We start from the raw sequence: 16,817 nt of genomic DNA, 5'->3' as shown, positions 1-16,817 counted from the left end.
TCCTGATACATAGAAAATGTACAAAGCATATCAAGTACTCAAGGAGCATGATGTATACATCTACACTCAAGTGTTCAGAAAATGGATTGATAAATATACAAATAGAAGGATAGATTGATAAATTGATGGATAGATAGATATCATGATACAGCAAACGTGGCAAAATGTTAAAATTCATTGATCTAGATACCTTGGGGGGTAGGAAAATGTTTGAGTTCTCTGTATGGGGTGCTATTTTCGTAACTGTCCTGTTAAGTTTGACATATTTCAAAATTAAAAAGTTTAAAATTAAAAGAAAAGAGTTCTCTTCCTCCACCCCTTCTTTCCTCCCTCCTCCCTTGCCACCTGCTTTTCCTTCATCTACATTCTCTCTCATTCTCTCTTTCTCTGTGCAATTCAAGGAATTTCAGGTAAAACAATTTTCAAACCAAACAAAACTAATTAGAAAATATAATCCACCCCCCACCAAGCATAGGGCCTGGCATTTAACAACCACCCAACAGAGTTTACTGAGCACATAGATGAAATAAATAACAACTAAACATGGGTTGTCAGACTTTCTAAGTTCAATGCAAACATTCTAAGTTCAATGCAATACTGAAACCCCCTATTTTTTCTTATTCAAATACACTGCCTAAATTTCTTATGTTCAAACTACGCTCTGTCTTAAAATTAATCAAATTCAGATAACAGTATTCCTAATTGTGACCACACTGTGTGTGCATCTTACATAAACTCAAAAATAGAGGAATTTTACATCAGATAACTCTCAAACAACTAGCTTTCAATGTAATCTAATGGCGTAATACTGAAGCGACATAAGCAAATGTCAGATTATGCAATACTTGTTTTTAAAATATGGAAAGTGTAGTGGAGGTGAATGTTTCAATAAGAGCAAATAAAAGAAACAACTGGACAGTTGTTAGAATTGTGCCCAGAGAACAAAGCTTTTAGTGCAAACATTTGACTTTTGTATTGTTTATTTATGGTTTGTAGGACACATTAAAAAGGTTGGGTTTAGTATTGATAGAGTGTTACAAAAGACATTTTGATTAAAGAAGATTTATTGAAATAAAGTAGTGTGTGGGAGGGGATAATTTGTTTAGCTCATAACAAAAGATGCATTTAGACTTTACTAGCAGCCTGCAAATTCTTAAGACAAAGGTAATAATTCATCTTTGCAACAGCCTTCCTTTTTTATGGGGAGGATGGTGGGGTCAACAGAAACTGACCTTTCAATTACATATGAACAGAACAACCCATTTTTAGTTGTCATTTATTTCATCTATGTGTTCAGTAATCTCTATTGGGTGGTTGTTAAACACCAGGCCCTATGCTTGGTGATGGGATTGAATGCTAAACAGGAAGAGACACACCTCCAGGCCTCATGGGGTTAAGTCTGGTGGAGAAGGCAGACAAGTGCTGTGAGACATTACAATAGGAGAATTTGACCTAGAAAGGGAGATCTGGGAAGTTTTGCTGAGAAAGATTATGTTCAAAATGACGGGAATGAGTTAACTAATTAACTTGATAAAGAAAGATTTCATGAGCAGAGAAAAAGCCAACACGAAGTCTATTCACTGGGACCAGGAAGGAATGGAAAATAAGGGGAATTGGCTAAAAGAATATCAGTGTGGAAAAAATAGAGTGGGGTCAAATTATGATTAGGTTTAGGTTTGGGATGACATAATTTATCATACAAAATAGAAAACTGTTGACTGTCAAATGTGATGCTAATTAATCTGGGATGATAAGGATAACCCACATGGAATCTATTGTCACCATGGCCATTTTACAATCTTGTGCCTTTATTTTAAAGACTAGGGAAAGCTTCTAAAGAGTGATAATGAGGGGGAGATTGCATTTAGAGAGCTATACAGAGTAGAGAATGGATTCTGGGGTTAGAGGGTGCACGGCTGATATGACTGGCTGCTCCATGTTCTATTCAAGAGATGACAATAGTTTGAATAGGGGAGTTTGGAGAAAGAGATAAGAGGATTGTTTTATGATTTAAGGCACAGATAGACAGATCTAGGTATGAATTGCATAGGGAGAGTGATCAAGAGGGAATCCTGGCTTCAATTCAACCCTTGACATCTGGGTGGGTGCTGCTATTCCATGAAATAGGAAACACTGGAAGAGACCAGCAGCAGGGGATCGCAGACCAGGTGCATTGCTGGGCTGAGGCTTACAGCATGAAAGATGGAATTAATCTTTGTGTCAATGCAGTGGGTCCATAGAATGTACCAGAAAGTGTATGCCAAAACCTCCACATGGTACTCTGCAAGGATATATCACTGTTAAACATTCAATTGCCCTTGGCAATGACTTGGGAGCGAAAACCTATCTTGGGTCTTCAGTAAAGGTCTCCATTAAAGAATAGAAATGTCATTCACAGTGGAGTGGAAAGGAGTCAGGTGGTATCAAAGAGTCAAGAAATGTCCCCTTCATCTTTAGCTGTGATATTAGTGCTTTGGGAAAGGTGTAGAAATTGTACTATTTGGGGAGGAAGGCAATGGTACAGATCACTAGGCAGGAGGACCCCTTGGAATGGAATGATTGGTGGAGTCAAGGAACTGTGATCACTGCTATCCAAGTGAATTCCACTTTCCTGCATTATAATTTGTTTCTGTATTCCCAATACCTTTATAGTGGTTTCTTAAATGCTTCAGTCTGGTTTTCCCTATATTGGGTAAGTTAGTGGGAAGCACTGAGCTGCAACCAGATGCAGCTAGTCATAAAATCAAAGATAACTTACTTAGCTTAAACTAGATTCTAGTTTCCTTACTAGAGTAATAGTCCAGTGTAGGCCAGTTGACTGAAGTGACTTACAAGGACCATGTAGAACATGAAATAATTATTTCAGGGTTTCTAGAAAAATCAGGAAAAGAAGGAAGTTAAAAGACCTAACTTCCTACAGTCCTGACATGGCAGCCCAATTATTTTGGGGTGGGGTATTAAAGAAATGGTTGATATCTGAAAGCTGAAGGAATTAGACCAAGGTTTGCCATGGTTTCAAACCTAGGAGTGGGAGATTCTATACCTTCCTGCATACCCGCTCCTTTAAAGGAAAAGCACTCACAACAAAAGGCAGTTGGGTGTGCGTACCTATAATTTGCTTTGGCAACTTAATAGCAATTTGGTTTATATAACATTATTACCACAGAAAATAGTTTCCTTTAAATTATGAATTTCAAAAATAAGATTAGCTGTAAGTTTATAGTTTAAATTCTGTAGCTAAGCTTCAATTTCATGATAAAAGTTGAAAGAAAAGTAGAAATTGCCACAAAGAAATGTTTAGAGGCAGTTCACCACTGTATCAATTTCATACATCATGAAATTTCAACTGTGGTTAGGCCAAAACTTACTAAAATTCCACTAAAAAAAGGCATCAGGAAAGATAGATTTTCTTTTCTTTTATACAAATCACAAATAGATGAAGTATGTATAGAAAGAAAATGTGCTATCATTCAAAAACCATCATCAGCATAACCATCAGTAGTTCTTTATTTGAAGGATTCTGCCTAAAGATAAGATCATTTTGGCCGGCACTGTTTATTTCAGTTTCTCATTTTTTTTGTTGTTTGAAAGATAAAATGGGTGTTTTGTTATATTTGACTTATTTCACAAATTACAATCTCGTTCCAGCAGATACTATTCTCTACCAATTTATTTGATGCTATAGATTTTCACTGTTTGTCAAATATCTTCAGCAAAGGAAAAAAAAATTATTTCAGAGTCTCTCATTTCCCATAGTCATATGTAACCACCTTCTTTAATATACCTTTGGAAGCAAAAGTGATTTGCTGCTCAATTAAAAATTAATTTGTTCCTACCAAAAATATTGGGAAACATGAATGATTTATAACAGCTCATTTTGGATGAAAACATGAATTCATCCAACAGAAAAATAATTTACCAAAAACTTTGCCATATGAACAGCTTGGAAGAGATATGTTGGTTCAATGGACATAAAAGTCATCTTCAATAGCAGCACATGTACTAAGGAAACCATCGTATCAACAGCAAAATGAAATGCATCTGGCATGGCTCAAAGCAATGTGGTAAGAACTGGTCTTTCTGCTTTATGGTTTGATAACATGGATAACTGTAATTTAATGACTGTTCAAAAATAATGGTTATAGCTCCAAATTTCCAGAGAGGCAATATGAAGGTCCTGAGGAAGTCAAGGTATGAGAGTTTCCAGTCCCTTCTCAGGAGGGGGCTGTTTAGCAGGAATCCAGAACCATGGGAGAGGTGGGGAGGAAGTGAGGGCCAAGTATAGGGATGATTTACATACAAGTGGTTATCAAGGGTTGGAAGTGGGAAAAGGGGTTCACTACAAAGAGGTAGCTTAGAGAATTTTAGAGGTGATGGAACTTCATCTGGCTGCAATGACTGGCTATGAAGGCATAAGAGACATTTAGAGTTAATTAATTCAGAAAACTAGAAATAAAAGTTCTAGAAGGAAAGAAGTAAATGGTGGCAATAAATTTTGAAAGGAAATGGTATAATGTCCTATAACTGAGAATTTATTATTTTTCTGAATGATACAGCCCACTGAATGGACACAGCATGAATGGAACTAGCAAGGCCAACATCAGGAAATTGCAGGTCTCCAGGAGCAAAGAAAATAGGGTAACCTCTAGAAAGGGAAAACAGCACAAATAAAATACAAAATAGAAAGGTTTGGAACTCCTGAACAGTAGCCCTACAATTACAAGACAATAGAGCCGCTTTTAATAGAACAAAAAGACATGCCATGAATGGGAGAAAATATTGCCAAATAATTTATCTGACAAAGTATCTCTATCCAGAATATATAAAGAACTCTCAAAACCCCAAAGTAAGAAATGAACAGCACAGTGAAAAAGATGAACGAAAGATTTGAACAGATATTTCATCAAAGAAGATATACGCATGCCAAATAAGTACAGTACAAGATGGTCAACACAATTAGAAATTAGGGTTATGCAAACTAAAACTACAATGAGATTTCACTACATGCATATTAGAATGGCTTTTAGAAAAACAAAACTAAGCGATGAAAAAACTGACAATATCAAGTATTGGTGAAAAAGTGGAGCAACAGGAACTCTCATTCAGCCATTTGGGAAAACAGTTTGGAAGCTTCTTATAATTCAAACATTCCCTTACCTTATGAACCAACAATTCCAATTCTTAGTACTTACTCAAGGGAAATGAAGATGTAAGTTCATGCAAAAACCAATATGTGACTATTTATAACAGCTTTTTCATAATTGCAAAACCTGTACACAACCCAGATGCTTTCATAAAATGGAATACTACTCAGCAATAAAAAGGTATAAATTATTGATACACACAGCAACATGAGTATGTCTCAAATGTATTCCCTTAAATGAAAGAAGCCGAATCCAAAAGACCACATACTGTATGACTCAATCTATATGACATTCTGAAGAGCTGAAGTGTAGGGATGATTTACATATAAGTGGTTATCAAGGGTTGGAAGTGGGAAAAGGGGTTGACTACAAAGAGGTAGCCTGAGAGAATTTTAGGAGGTGATGGAACTTCTCTGCATCGTGATTGTACTGGGGTACATATTGACTCTAGACATTTGTAAAAACTCACAGGGCTCTATACCAGTTTCATAAACTGGCATCATGCAAGTGTTGTAGCCGATACAGCCAGAGACACAGTGGCAATCCTACTCCACCTTTCTGAGGCCCCTAAGCCTCAACAACCAGGAAATTAAAGTTAACCTGGAGAGTAATACAGGATCCCAAGCCTTTGGCTCATTTTAATCAATAATTCAGAAGCAAATCTTGGAGATGTACATAACTTTCTCATAAGGCAGGGATTGGTGGTATCATTTTTAAATCTTTGAAATGATGTCTGTCAGTGAATTGAACAAAAAAATTTTCCCATGTAGATCTGTAGAGCTACGTGTAACTTTTCAAAATAAAAGGGAAGAGGAAACAAAACTTTATATTCTATACAAGATCATGTGGACATTTATCATCACTAGCATCCATCCCAGGATGACACTTGTGATAAAACATTTAGCAATGACTTAAGCATGTGCTTAAGGCCTAGTCTAATATAGAGTAGACTGCAGGAGAGTAGGGGAGAGGGGATCTGGGCTGTTATCCTGCCTTTACTGCTTATATGTGCTACTCTGAAAAAGAGGTAAGAAAAAAGGAATTTGGACAAGATGATCTCTAGCTTCCCTGCCAAGATAAAATGCTATGATTCTATAAATAAGGATTTATTCCTTAACCACCTTTTTCCTGAGGCAAGGTATAGTATACTTCATTCCTCCCAAATTATAATAATTATATATGTGTTTAGGTTGGCCAACGATCTATTAACTAATAATAATTTATCCAATTAAGACAGTCAGATTTGAACTATATCTGTTAATTTCCCAAAATATGCAAATGTTTCCATAGGCTCCAGGGAAGCTATCGTTAAACCAAAAATCCAGCTCTCTTACTATGTTATATGTGAACTGTTTCATATTCCTCTCTTCTCATTCTTTCTTACACTTATGAGTGTGTTCACACACACACACACAACACACACAGACAGTTGGATTCTGAATTATTTCTCCTACGTTACGATAGAAGACAACTAGGACATATTGAAGGCATCTGATAGATTCATAAGTTAGCTAATATTTGGATTGGAAAGATAAACAATCAACTGAATATGTTTTGATTTAGGATATGTCCAATTCATCCTTCTCTCACAAGGAACATATGTTGATGAATCAATCAATCAGAATTAACTCATGCTGTGGATTTCTCAAAATCTAAATGAAATGTCCTAGTCATAGCTGTCTATTCTTGAGTCAAAGACCATAAACTTAGGACTTTTTAAATAAAACCAAATCTTTTAAGGAAAAATGGTCCATCAATTAGAGATTGATGTTCACTTACAGATAATATGAAAATGATCTAAAACACTAGGTCACTCAAGACAAAGAAGATATCAAAATTCTTAATATTTTTTCTAAATCACTTCAGTGCTAAAAACTCAGGCTTTGGAAACACTAAGATCAGTAGTATGGGGAGTGAAAATGTGCTGGAATTTCTAGTCACCAGCTTCACCATTTACATGCCACTATGCGTGTCCTTTGAATAGCAACTCATATATCTGCCCCTTGGACTTGTCATCTGTAGGACTGAGCTATTCACTTAAATAATGGATCCGTGCTCTCCAGTTCCATGATGGGCTCCATTACAAGGCGCTTTCACAACTGAGAGGCCATACCATCGGATGAAAGACAAATTTAAATAATCAATATGTTTGTTTGTGTTTGTTTCTAATAATTTCCTAAATGTGTTTTAAAAGACAACACTTAGGAAAGGATTAAAAAAGAATGGGACTATTACCTAGAGAGGATAAGGCCCCTTTTGGTTGCATCATTTCTATAAAATTAAATGTCTTTTATCACTGATGACCCTATTTGATACAGGCAAATCTTCAGTGACATCCCAACCCACCTGTATTTGCATACGGAATATGTGATTTTAATAAGATTTGGTAGGTTTAGTCTTCACAAAAAGAGAATGTTAACTACATACTGTTTTCATTTGAAATCACACACAAAATAATCTTTTTGTTGGTTTGTATCACAGAAGAGTGCACTATCTTCTTTCTTGTAGCATCTGTGCTTTATGAGTTTTATGCTCTTTGGCTAAATTCTCTGGAGAGGAAGGAGGAAAAAGATTTCACCCAGTTTCAATATACAGTAATCTTTCAACAAACACTTGGTTACAGGCAAATCTTTGTTCTCTTTATAGCTAGTATAACTTGCCTTTACTTATAGCAACCAATAACATTCTTCTACTTTTCCCCCATTTTTTGTCCATTTAAAAGGAAAAATAGATGGTAACTGCAGTTTTAATTCATAATTCATGATAATCGCAGGATGTACCAAAGTGTTTAAAAAAAACATACACAGCAGAAGGAAGGCATGCATCTACACATCAGTATAATCCCCTTATTTTAACTTTTTTACAACTTCTTTTAAAATAGTCTGCATTTTGTTTTAAAAATGCATTTTATTAGGAAAAAAAGGAAAGAACAGATTACATATCAGGTGCTGAAAATGATGGCATATGATGTATCAATGTGTCTTGATGCCAATGTTCTGTTCTCTAGCAGTGCAGACCACAGAGGACCTTGCGGCTTCCCCATCTATACACCAGCCTATAGTACAGCTACCAAGTAGGTTAATGCTGCTATTAAACTTGTGAAAGATTCAGAGCTGTGATGACGTTTACATTCAGCCTTGCATCAAATAGAAACTTCCATTTCCATATTAAATCCTTCCCTAGCCACCAGAAGTCTTTGGATTTAAAAAAAAGGAAGCAAACTATATATTTACCAAGATGGTTTCTTTATAAATGACTATGTTAATACATATCCTCAAGACTTAGGCATTTGCAGAAACATCGGTGTGTGTGCCGTACTGTGAGAAAGGACAGGAAGTGTTCGGAAAGATGGTTAACAAGGAAAACATGGAAAATAAGACAGCTGGCATGCTGTACTTATATATTTCCAAAATGTCCTGGTCCGGATAAACTAAGGAAATCCAGTGTTTCCTTGGTAGGCACATGGAAGGTGTGAGTATAGATGGTAAAGTGTCCTTATTGTAATTGGATTAGGAATTTAAAGGATAGCTCCATGCAAGCATCTTATTTATACTGCTTCAGAATTAATTCCTGGAACAATTCCCGTAATACTGTTAACAATTATTTGATCTCCAAGTGGGTATATACCCCCTAATGAGAATGTACCAGTTAGCAGCTTAGAGTGAGTCTTGGTACTTTATGAGAAATTGGCCCCAGCATCCTAGCTAGAAGTGAATAGAATGACCTTTTACAGTATAGATCACACAATATCCCGCTTTCCCCTTGAAGTCAGCGTTCTTTAATCACTGTACTAGCTGTGCAGAAAGGGGATGTGGTTGTAGCTTATATTCCAAAAAGTGTGTATTGAAGGTCAATTCACAGGAAAATGTGAGTCTGAAAGAGTATAAATTTGAGAATGGAAAATGGAGCTCTACAGTTCAAATGGTCTCATTTCATAACACATAAGAAGATGCTCCTTGGAATATAGTTATAGGGAATCAAAGAAATTTGATAATAGACTTTAAACAACAGAAGCATAAACCCGGAAACACAACTGACATAATATTTCAAGATTTGGGGAAAATATTCTCAGAAGTATACTTCATATTATAAATGTAAATAAAAATACATTTTTTGCAGTGATAAAAACTATGGTTTTTATATCAGCAAGCTTAGTGGGCAATGCCACACTCTCTTTGGGAGAGTGGCATTAGTTGGTTCTTAACTACTGTCATTAGTAAACAATGATACAAATAAAACAGCAAAATGTTCTTTAAAAGGCCAAATAGCACATTATTGACCACTGCACTCTCTAAATCTTATGACAAGTGAATTGTATTTTCACAGCAGAACTTTGATACTCAAAGCCAAATGTATACAAAATGATTTTAAAAAGCCAAATAGAAAAAGAGCAATCAAATAAACCACCACCAACAAAACATCTTTCCGCTCTCTTGATGTATTGTATTGAATGTCATACAGTGAACGGCACAGGAGCTTTATATACTTGGGCCACTGATGATAGAAACGCAAGCCAAAGAGGATCCTAGAAGCATTTCCAGGTCTATGAATAACACCGTGGGAACAGTAAAAGAAACACAGCATATGTTCTCAAATAAAACAAGGGCATTGTCATTCAGTTTTGATTTTAATCTCCAACAAAACTTGTGTATCACATGGTTAAGAGACCAGGACTACAGTTTTCACATTTAAAAACCATAGTCATCAAGACAGTTAAACTTATGCTTGAGATCATATGAGAACAGTCAGAAATTAACAGCAATATCTAATCCCTTTTTTACATAGAATGAATGCTATGGGATACATGTCAGTGGATGAAGCCTCCTGAGCCATCCCAAGACTGGACTTGGGCAGGACAGCAGTGCTGCAAATTCGTTGCCTGTACATTCAATATAAGAGCTTTTTTTTTTGTCCATTGAGAGACCCTGGCTATTCAAACAAATTGTCATAATTATAAGTTAAATCAATCGTAGCTGCCGATCAGAAGAAGTACTCTTTCGGATTTTCATTGACTGCATTTTGTGTATTAAGCTCACTTTTCAAAACAGCCTCAGCACTGTCTATATTCTCTGACCTTTTTGTCTCATTTCTTTTGTATAATCTTTTCTGCTGATAAATGCGAACAGCTATGGCAGTGATGCAAAGCAAGATAAAGATCACAAGAGCTATCAAACCTAGTGAGAGAAGAGAAAAGAAATACAATGTCAGAATTTTTGTCTGAATAGAAACTGAGTTAACTTCATCATCACTAGTAAGCCATAATAAAATTACTTCCTATTTAAACCAAGCATCTACTAAATCATAAATTGGAAATATCCAAGCTTCTCTACATAAAGTTGTATCATCATATTGAGTTTCATTCCAAGTTCAATCAAACTTATAGGTTCAGCTCCATTTATTCTTAATGCGTAGTATGATTAGACTTTATTTAGTGAGTTCATTTTGGACACATTCCTACATGTCTCTAAGACCACATGGTCACTTCATAGTACTACATTATTTCAATTATTTTGAAACATAGAATAGTAATACTATTGATTTAATAAAGTTAATTGATTTTCAGTAATTTGTCATTCCACTGAATAGCAGGAATAGGTTATATATATGAATAATGGTTCTAATAAAAATATATACATAGAGATCATTTCTATATGTGGATTATTGATTATTTGAAATTCCCAGTTGTGTTTTACGTACTGCAATCTTTATGTCAGTGGTTCTCAACCTTGGCTTTACATTAGGCCAGCTGTCCTGAAAGTGTGGGGGCCCCTCTTGGGGGAGGGACTGAACTCTCTGAGGGGGTCTGCAGAGTCAAAGAGATTTTCATAGCTATTTCACTGGGTGGATATTTTCACTCATGATGAAAAACAAGGTTTGGTAAAATCCACAGGGCCTTAGCCTAAATTAAGGCAATGATATCAAGCTAGAGCAGCTGTCACTGAATTTATAAAGCATGCCATTGTACTTCCAGGAAATCACAGGGAAGAGAGAAAGCAAAACAAAACCAGTTTAAGAATCTTCTTGAGGAAGCAGTAAAAACTTCACTGAATTAAATCTTGCCCCTCGAGTAATGGTTTTTTAATATTTCGTGTGATGAAATGGGAAGGGTGCATAAAGCACTTTTGTGGAAGTAAGATAGTTCTTTCCAGGAAAAGCATTTGTGTGGGCATTTGAGTTGTGAACTGAACTAGCTGCTTTATCCTTTAACTTGAAACAGTGGTAGCAGGCAGGCAGACTATGGTTGTTTGGATTTAGGAATTTGGCAGATATTTTGTCTAAAATAGCCTGCCACCTCCTGAAAAGCAAGTGACAGTATGTATTGCTAATGATAAAATTCAAGCTTTCAAATGAAAATTAATTTGGAAAACTGTTTTCTGTCACCGTGAGTTCGAGAGCTTGCCAATACTCAAGGTTTTCTGATGAACTTGGGGGCAATAGTAACTACTTGGTTTTGCAGATGAAAACAGATACCACGGAAAAAGCCTTTTGGATCAAATCTCATATTGTAAAATTAGGACTCTTCACTCCAGTTTAATGTAGATGTGCATAACTGTAATGGACTCCAATCAACTCAAAGCTTTGAAAGTTCTTCTCAGTCACAGAGGATTCCTGAGCACATGTTGTGTTATACGGATTCACCGTGGCCAATGGAACCATTAAATTTGACCGACTTTAGCTAGGTCAGGCTCACATGAGAATGGCAGCACTTCATTCCCGATATATCTAATATAAATGTGGTAACCTGAATTCTGTACTTGAAATCTAAAGGCTTTACTAACAGCTTTGATTATTTTTGTTACTATTACTAGTCATATTAATAAAACTAACTTTAATCAGTTTATTTTACCTCTCAACTCAGAACAATAATAAGCTGAGACGCTATAAACATTTCTTTTTTTCTGGCTACACCTAGGTTTTAAAAAAGAGAGTCTGTCAATTTCAGGTTGAAAAACTAATGAAGTATGATCTCGAGAGAACAGGTCACTACAATTCTAAAATGAATATCACCATTACATTGAACCCAGCAGGATAGTCAGATAGTCAAAATCATGAGATGTCTCTGAACTTGTTTGCATCACAATGTGATTGATCTCTTTTAATTTGGGGGTGATTTTTTTGTCAGGGCTTATTGTGTCCTACAAAAATCGTGACCTTATCTGTTACGTCAAGATAAAAAGATACAGTGAATAAAATAATGTCAGCCATTGCATTTCATGACCTTGCTGCCTGAGATACCATAGGAATGTGTTTTAGAGAGGAAACTATATGGCGTTCTCTGCCTTAATCTGTCCATCCAGATATGTGTAGCCTGACCAGAAAGCCGCCACAATATGTAGGTCACCAGTTTACAATGTCTTATCAAATCAATTCTCCTATTTTATACTATCCATTTTGTTTGTAAATGAGGAAAAAGGATCATCCAAAAGGCAGAACATAGGAAGAATAGCCAATTAGAAGAATCTTAAATGATTCAGTATTACTGCATTGTGGATGCAATTTCTGGGTAACTAGACAAAGGGATAAGAATCCTACTGACAGGAGGACAATATACTGTGATTTAGTAGAGAAATTTCGTGTGGTCCCAGGCAAGACCTTCTGTGCTTAAATGGCCATTAGCAGCCACTCTGCTTCTCAAGTTGAGTCACTGCAATGACCAGAAGCAAACGACCACTGGTGCATAGAACCTGGAGAGTCAGTCCATAAGCCCTAAGACCTCTACATCATCTTTTTCTGCCCAGTGCACTATAGTCCAGTGAGAATTTCACAAGTGAACTACGATTTATTCCCATTCTACAATAACTTATCACCACACCTTTCCCTTTACTTTGTAAGTCTGGCCATTGATCTTTGCCCAAAGCAGTAATATTCTAAAGATTCGATCTTTTGATCTAATATTGACTTTACTAGACAATCACTCTCTCTCCCTCTCTCTCGTGTGTGTGTGCATGTGTGTGTGTGTATAAAACTGTATCTTTCTATCTATTCTATTAGTTAAAGGTACTGAAAGAGCACCATTATGAGACTGGGACAAGTGTTGGACTAGGAATCCCAGCTTGAAATGTTGAGTACACTTTAAATGTATAACTGCAAATGAGTTTTTGACATGTAATGTATTTCTTTTATACATGCATATATTAACTACTCTTCCAACAGGGTTTGTTTTTTTCTTGTTAGGTGGTTAAATGGGGATCTTATTTTATGTGTCTTTCATTTATACATCATTAATTTGATAGAAAGAAAAAGAACTGATAGCAATGAGGATGTGGACATCCTCACAGACAATTGATTCATATTACTGTATAATATCCCAACACTCTTAACTACTTGGAGGAAGCTGAGTCTACAGGCACACGGGTATAAAAACTAGAAATCAAGTATCAGGTAAATAGCCTACATAAATTACCCATGTATATAAGTAATCATGCTATTTTGGTGCAATATAATAAACTAATTTGTTTACTTTTGAATGTCCACATTGTATAAGACTATAAAAAAAGACACAACAGTGAAATTTCAATAATCTTGTTAGTGGTGTTCGTAAGCACATTAATCAGGAAGCAAAATGGCATATATTTGGAATTGGTTTTGAATAAATTACGTCTCAGATAATACCGTTTTCATTGCCAGGAAGACTACTTTAAAAGTTTTTTATGTTAATTTTGCAATAAAAATAAATAAATAAATAAATAAAACTGCATATCGCTTTCAGCTCATAAGCCTAATATTTGATAAAAATTCAACTAAAAGTGTCATGTTCATGACAGGGATAACTCAACCAGGCACCCATCCATCTTACTAAGCACTAAAGCAATATAAAATATATGCTTCTAATATTGGCCTTAGATTTTCTCAGTTTTTTACCCAAACCCTTGCAGAAACAATGATATGTCCAAGAAACCAAGAAAAATTATATTTCCTCAAATATATTATGAATGCTCTAGGGAATTGAGATGGTATTTCCAAGCTAAATCACATTCACGGTTGCACAGCTAAGCAACTCTTCTTTGAAAGCAGTCAGTGAATTTGTCAATTATTTATACCGAAAACCTCCTAGGCACTGGGAATTTGATGAGATTCTATCAGACAAGCAGTACAAATAACAGGAGCATCCCATTGGACTTCACTGTTCAGTGCCTGACACTTGGAAAATATATAGTGTCTTCATATATGCAACAGGATTAGTAATGATAAGTACTCATTCATACTTCCTATTACCTCCAATTACTGCAGAGTCACTTTTGATTGCATTAGCTATGGGCTCTTTGTCATCTATTGTTCCAGCATGATCTGCAGTGAAAGGACAAAAAAGAGGTGGGGGTGATATAGGCAAGTAAAAAAGGAGGCATTTTGAGAAATTCACAAACATTTTAACCAATACATAATTACAGAGATAAATGTGGATCTCTGAAGTTTCAAACTTAAGCAACATCAACTGCAGTGTCCCACATAAATAAGAAACTGGGACTCTAGAAAAGAAATGGGAAAGAAAACTAAACTTTAAACACAAGTAATTTTAAGAAGCCATCTCCAGAATGTAGCATAACAGCAACATCAGAAATTGCAAACACCCAGTGAATATGCCATGTCTGGGAATGGGTAAGGAAAGGTGGTGAGCCACCTGCCAACGAGTGGGTCCTTTCCCTTGATGTGGCATCAGTGCCAGTCTGGCCAGCACAGCTGGACTCAGTCACGTGGCCTGTAACAGTGATGGGCTCCGGGTGGCTGGGGTGCAGGGCAGCCTTCAGAGGGGCCACATGGCTGAACTGCACAGCAGAGAGGCAGCCGGTGAAGCCCTGGGTGCCAGCCAGCACTGTCTCCTGGTCAGCATCGCTGTGATCTGTAAATCCAAAGAAGCACCACGATATTAATACTAGTGCACACTGCAGGTGGGCAATGGACCAGGAATGGAATATTTGGAGGCTCTTAATCCAATAGCCACAAATAGATAGCTAATAAATTCCTTTTTTCCTTTGCATCTATTCCAAGAGTCATATCCATGAAGGCTGTACACAGCTATGGGTGAGATTGCTCAGGTTAATGAGGTGGGTTTTTAAAGTGTGGCTAATTAAAGGTATGATTAACTCTCTGGAAATCATTAAAGCGTCCATAAGAATGTGTCAGGTTAGGAATTGGTGAGGGTTCCTGATACTTAAAATTTTAAGATAGATCATTAAAACACACCTGTGATTTAATGGGGCTTCTAGGCAATATTCAAAAGGTCACAGTGAAATGCTTCCTGGAGGTGGAAATTAATTCAACTGAGCTTTTTGCGATGTCAATCATAAAAATAACAGAAGCTAGAGGGAAAATTGAGCCTCTGGAGTTCCCTTGTCAGCTGTCTAACCTGAAAAGCTGACGAAATGTTTTCTGATACTCTTGACCCCACCCAACCTTGCTGGAGGGATAATATGTTGTAGTAGCAGACCCACAGTTATCAGGGTCTCTTGTACAGCAGTAAGAACTTGCATGGTACTCTCTTTTCTCCCTGTTCAAAGATCTCCTGTCACTCAGTAAGAAGTGACATCTGTGCCACGTAAAAGGAACCCTCCACCACACACACAATATTAATCAGAGTTTTGTTAATATGGAACTGCTATGGAACAGAGATTGGTCTCAATGACAGAATGTTAAGGCATCATTTTACAGGGAAGAATATTCATATATACTAGTTGCTTGGCAAACTCTAAAAAGGGGAGTTATCTGTAGAGTTTAAGGTTGAAATGTATCAGGCAAAGATGCATCCATCCACCCCCTGTGATCATAAGTGGCTTGACTACATCTCTCCTGTACTGCCTGTACACGGGCACAGATAAAATTTGCATCTGTGGCTCTTTAAGAAATGAAAAAGTTACCAAGTATTTCGTGAATGTTTATTGTGTTTTGGGCATTGTTCTGAAGAATTTGCATGTTATCATTTAAACCTTAGAGCAGTCATAAGTATCTTGTCCTTGTTCCAAGGATAGGATGTTAGGTTAAGATTCTTAGCAACTTGCCTGAGGCCACCTAAATGCTGGCATCATGCAGTGACCCCAGATCTGTTGGACTCCAGACCACAAGCTTCTTTTATAAATCAGCCTCTTTCTGATTGACATATCCTCCCCTTCATTCTGCTCAGATCATCTGCAGTTTTTTTTGTATTTTTTTGCATGGGCAGGCACTGGGAACTGAGCCCGGGTCTCCAGCCTGGTAGGCAAGAATTCTGCCACTGAGCCACTGCCGCACGGCCCAGTGCCACTTTTTTGACATGAGTTACCCTTTAAGTAATTCTGAGTAGCTCTGATCAACGCTGTCTTGCTTTAGCCAGCTTTTTGAAGGACACTTCCTTTTTTGCTTCATTTTCGTTCACATTTTATGGCTAGTAATAAAATACTGATTAAATGCATCATATTGTGAGTAACATATTTCCTGCCTAAAAATAAAATTGCAAATCAGAGAGGTTACATTACTGTCGGTTGTTAGTGGGGGAGCTGGTGTTCATACGTAGGAGTTCTAATTCCAGAGGCCACGTTCTTACCGTGACTGTCCTGTCAGCACTGAAAAAATCGGCCACAAGCATCTAGAGGGCATGGGTGACCCTCAGCATCCAGGACCACGTGGTTTCCTAGGAGATACTCCTTTAATGTGTAAGAACCAAGCAACTTAGTTTCACCACCATAAGTGCCTATGGATGCA

General features: G+C 36.7%; 1 protein-coding gene across 2 annotated transcripts in view; it reads right to left on the bottom strand.

Moving 5' to 3' along the window:
• Positions 1-8,116: 8,116 nt before the first annotated feature.
• CNTNAP4 (contactin associated protein family member 4) overlaps positions 8,117-16,817 on the bottom strand; it is a 270,914-nt gene continuing 262,213 nt past the window's right edge. The window contains exons 22-25 of one of the 2 annotated variants that reach the window (XM_077133653.1): positions 14,764-14,982; positions 14,361-14,432; positions 10,219-10,318; positions 8,117-8,231 (exon numbers count right to left, since the gene is read on the bottom strand). In XM_077133653.1, the coding sequence (XP_076989768.1) occupies positions 8,117-8,231; positions 10,219-10,318; positions 14,361-14,432; positions 14,764-14,982 (506 nt within the window). Of the gene's footprint in view, positions 8,232-9,524; positions 10,319-14,360; positions 14,433-14,763; positions 14,983-16,817 lie in introns of those variants that run through there. The other variant, XM_077133652.1, reaches the window with a different exon arrangement.

This window comes from Tamandua tetradactyla, chromosome 16, assembly GCF_023851605.1.
Source record: "Tamandua tetradactyla isolate mTamTet1 chromosome 16, mTamTet1.pri, whole genome shotgun sequence".
NCBI classification, from domain to species: Eukaryota; Metazoa; Chordata; class Mammalia; order Pilosa; family Myrmecophagidae; genus Tamandua; species Tamandua tetradactyla.
Note: the sequence above shows the minus strand (reverse complement) of the source record. Positions and strands in the feature narration are given on the sequence as shown.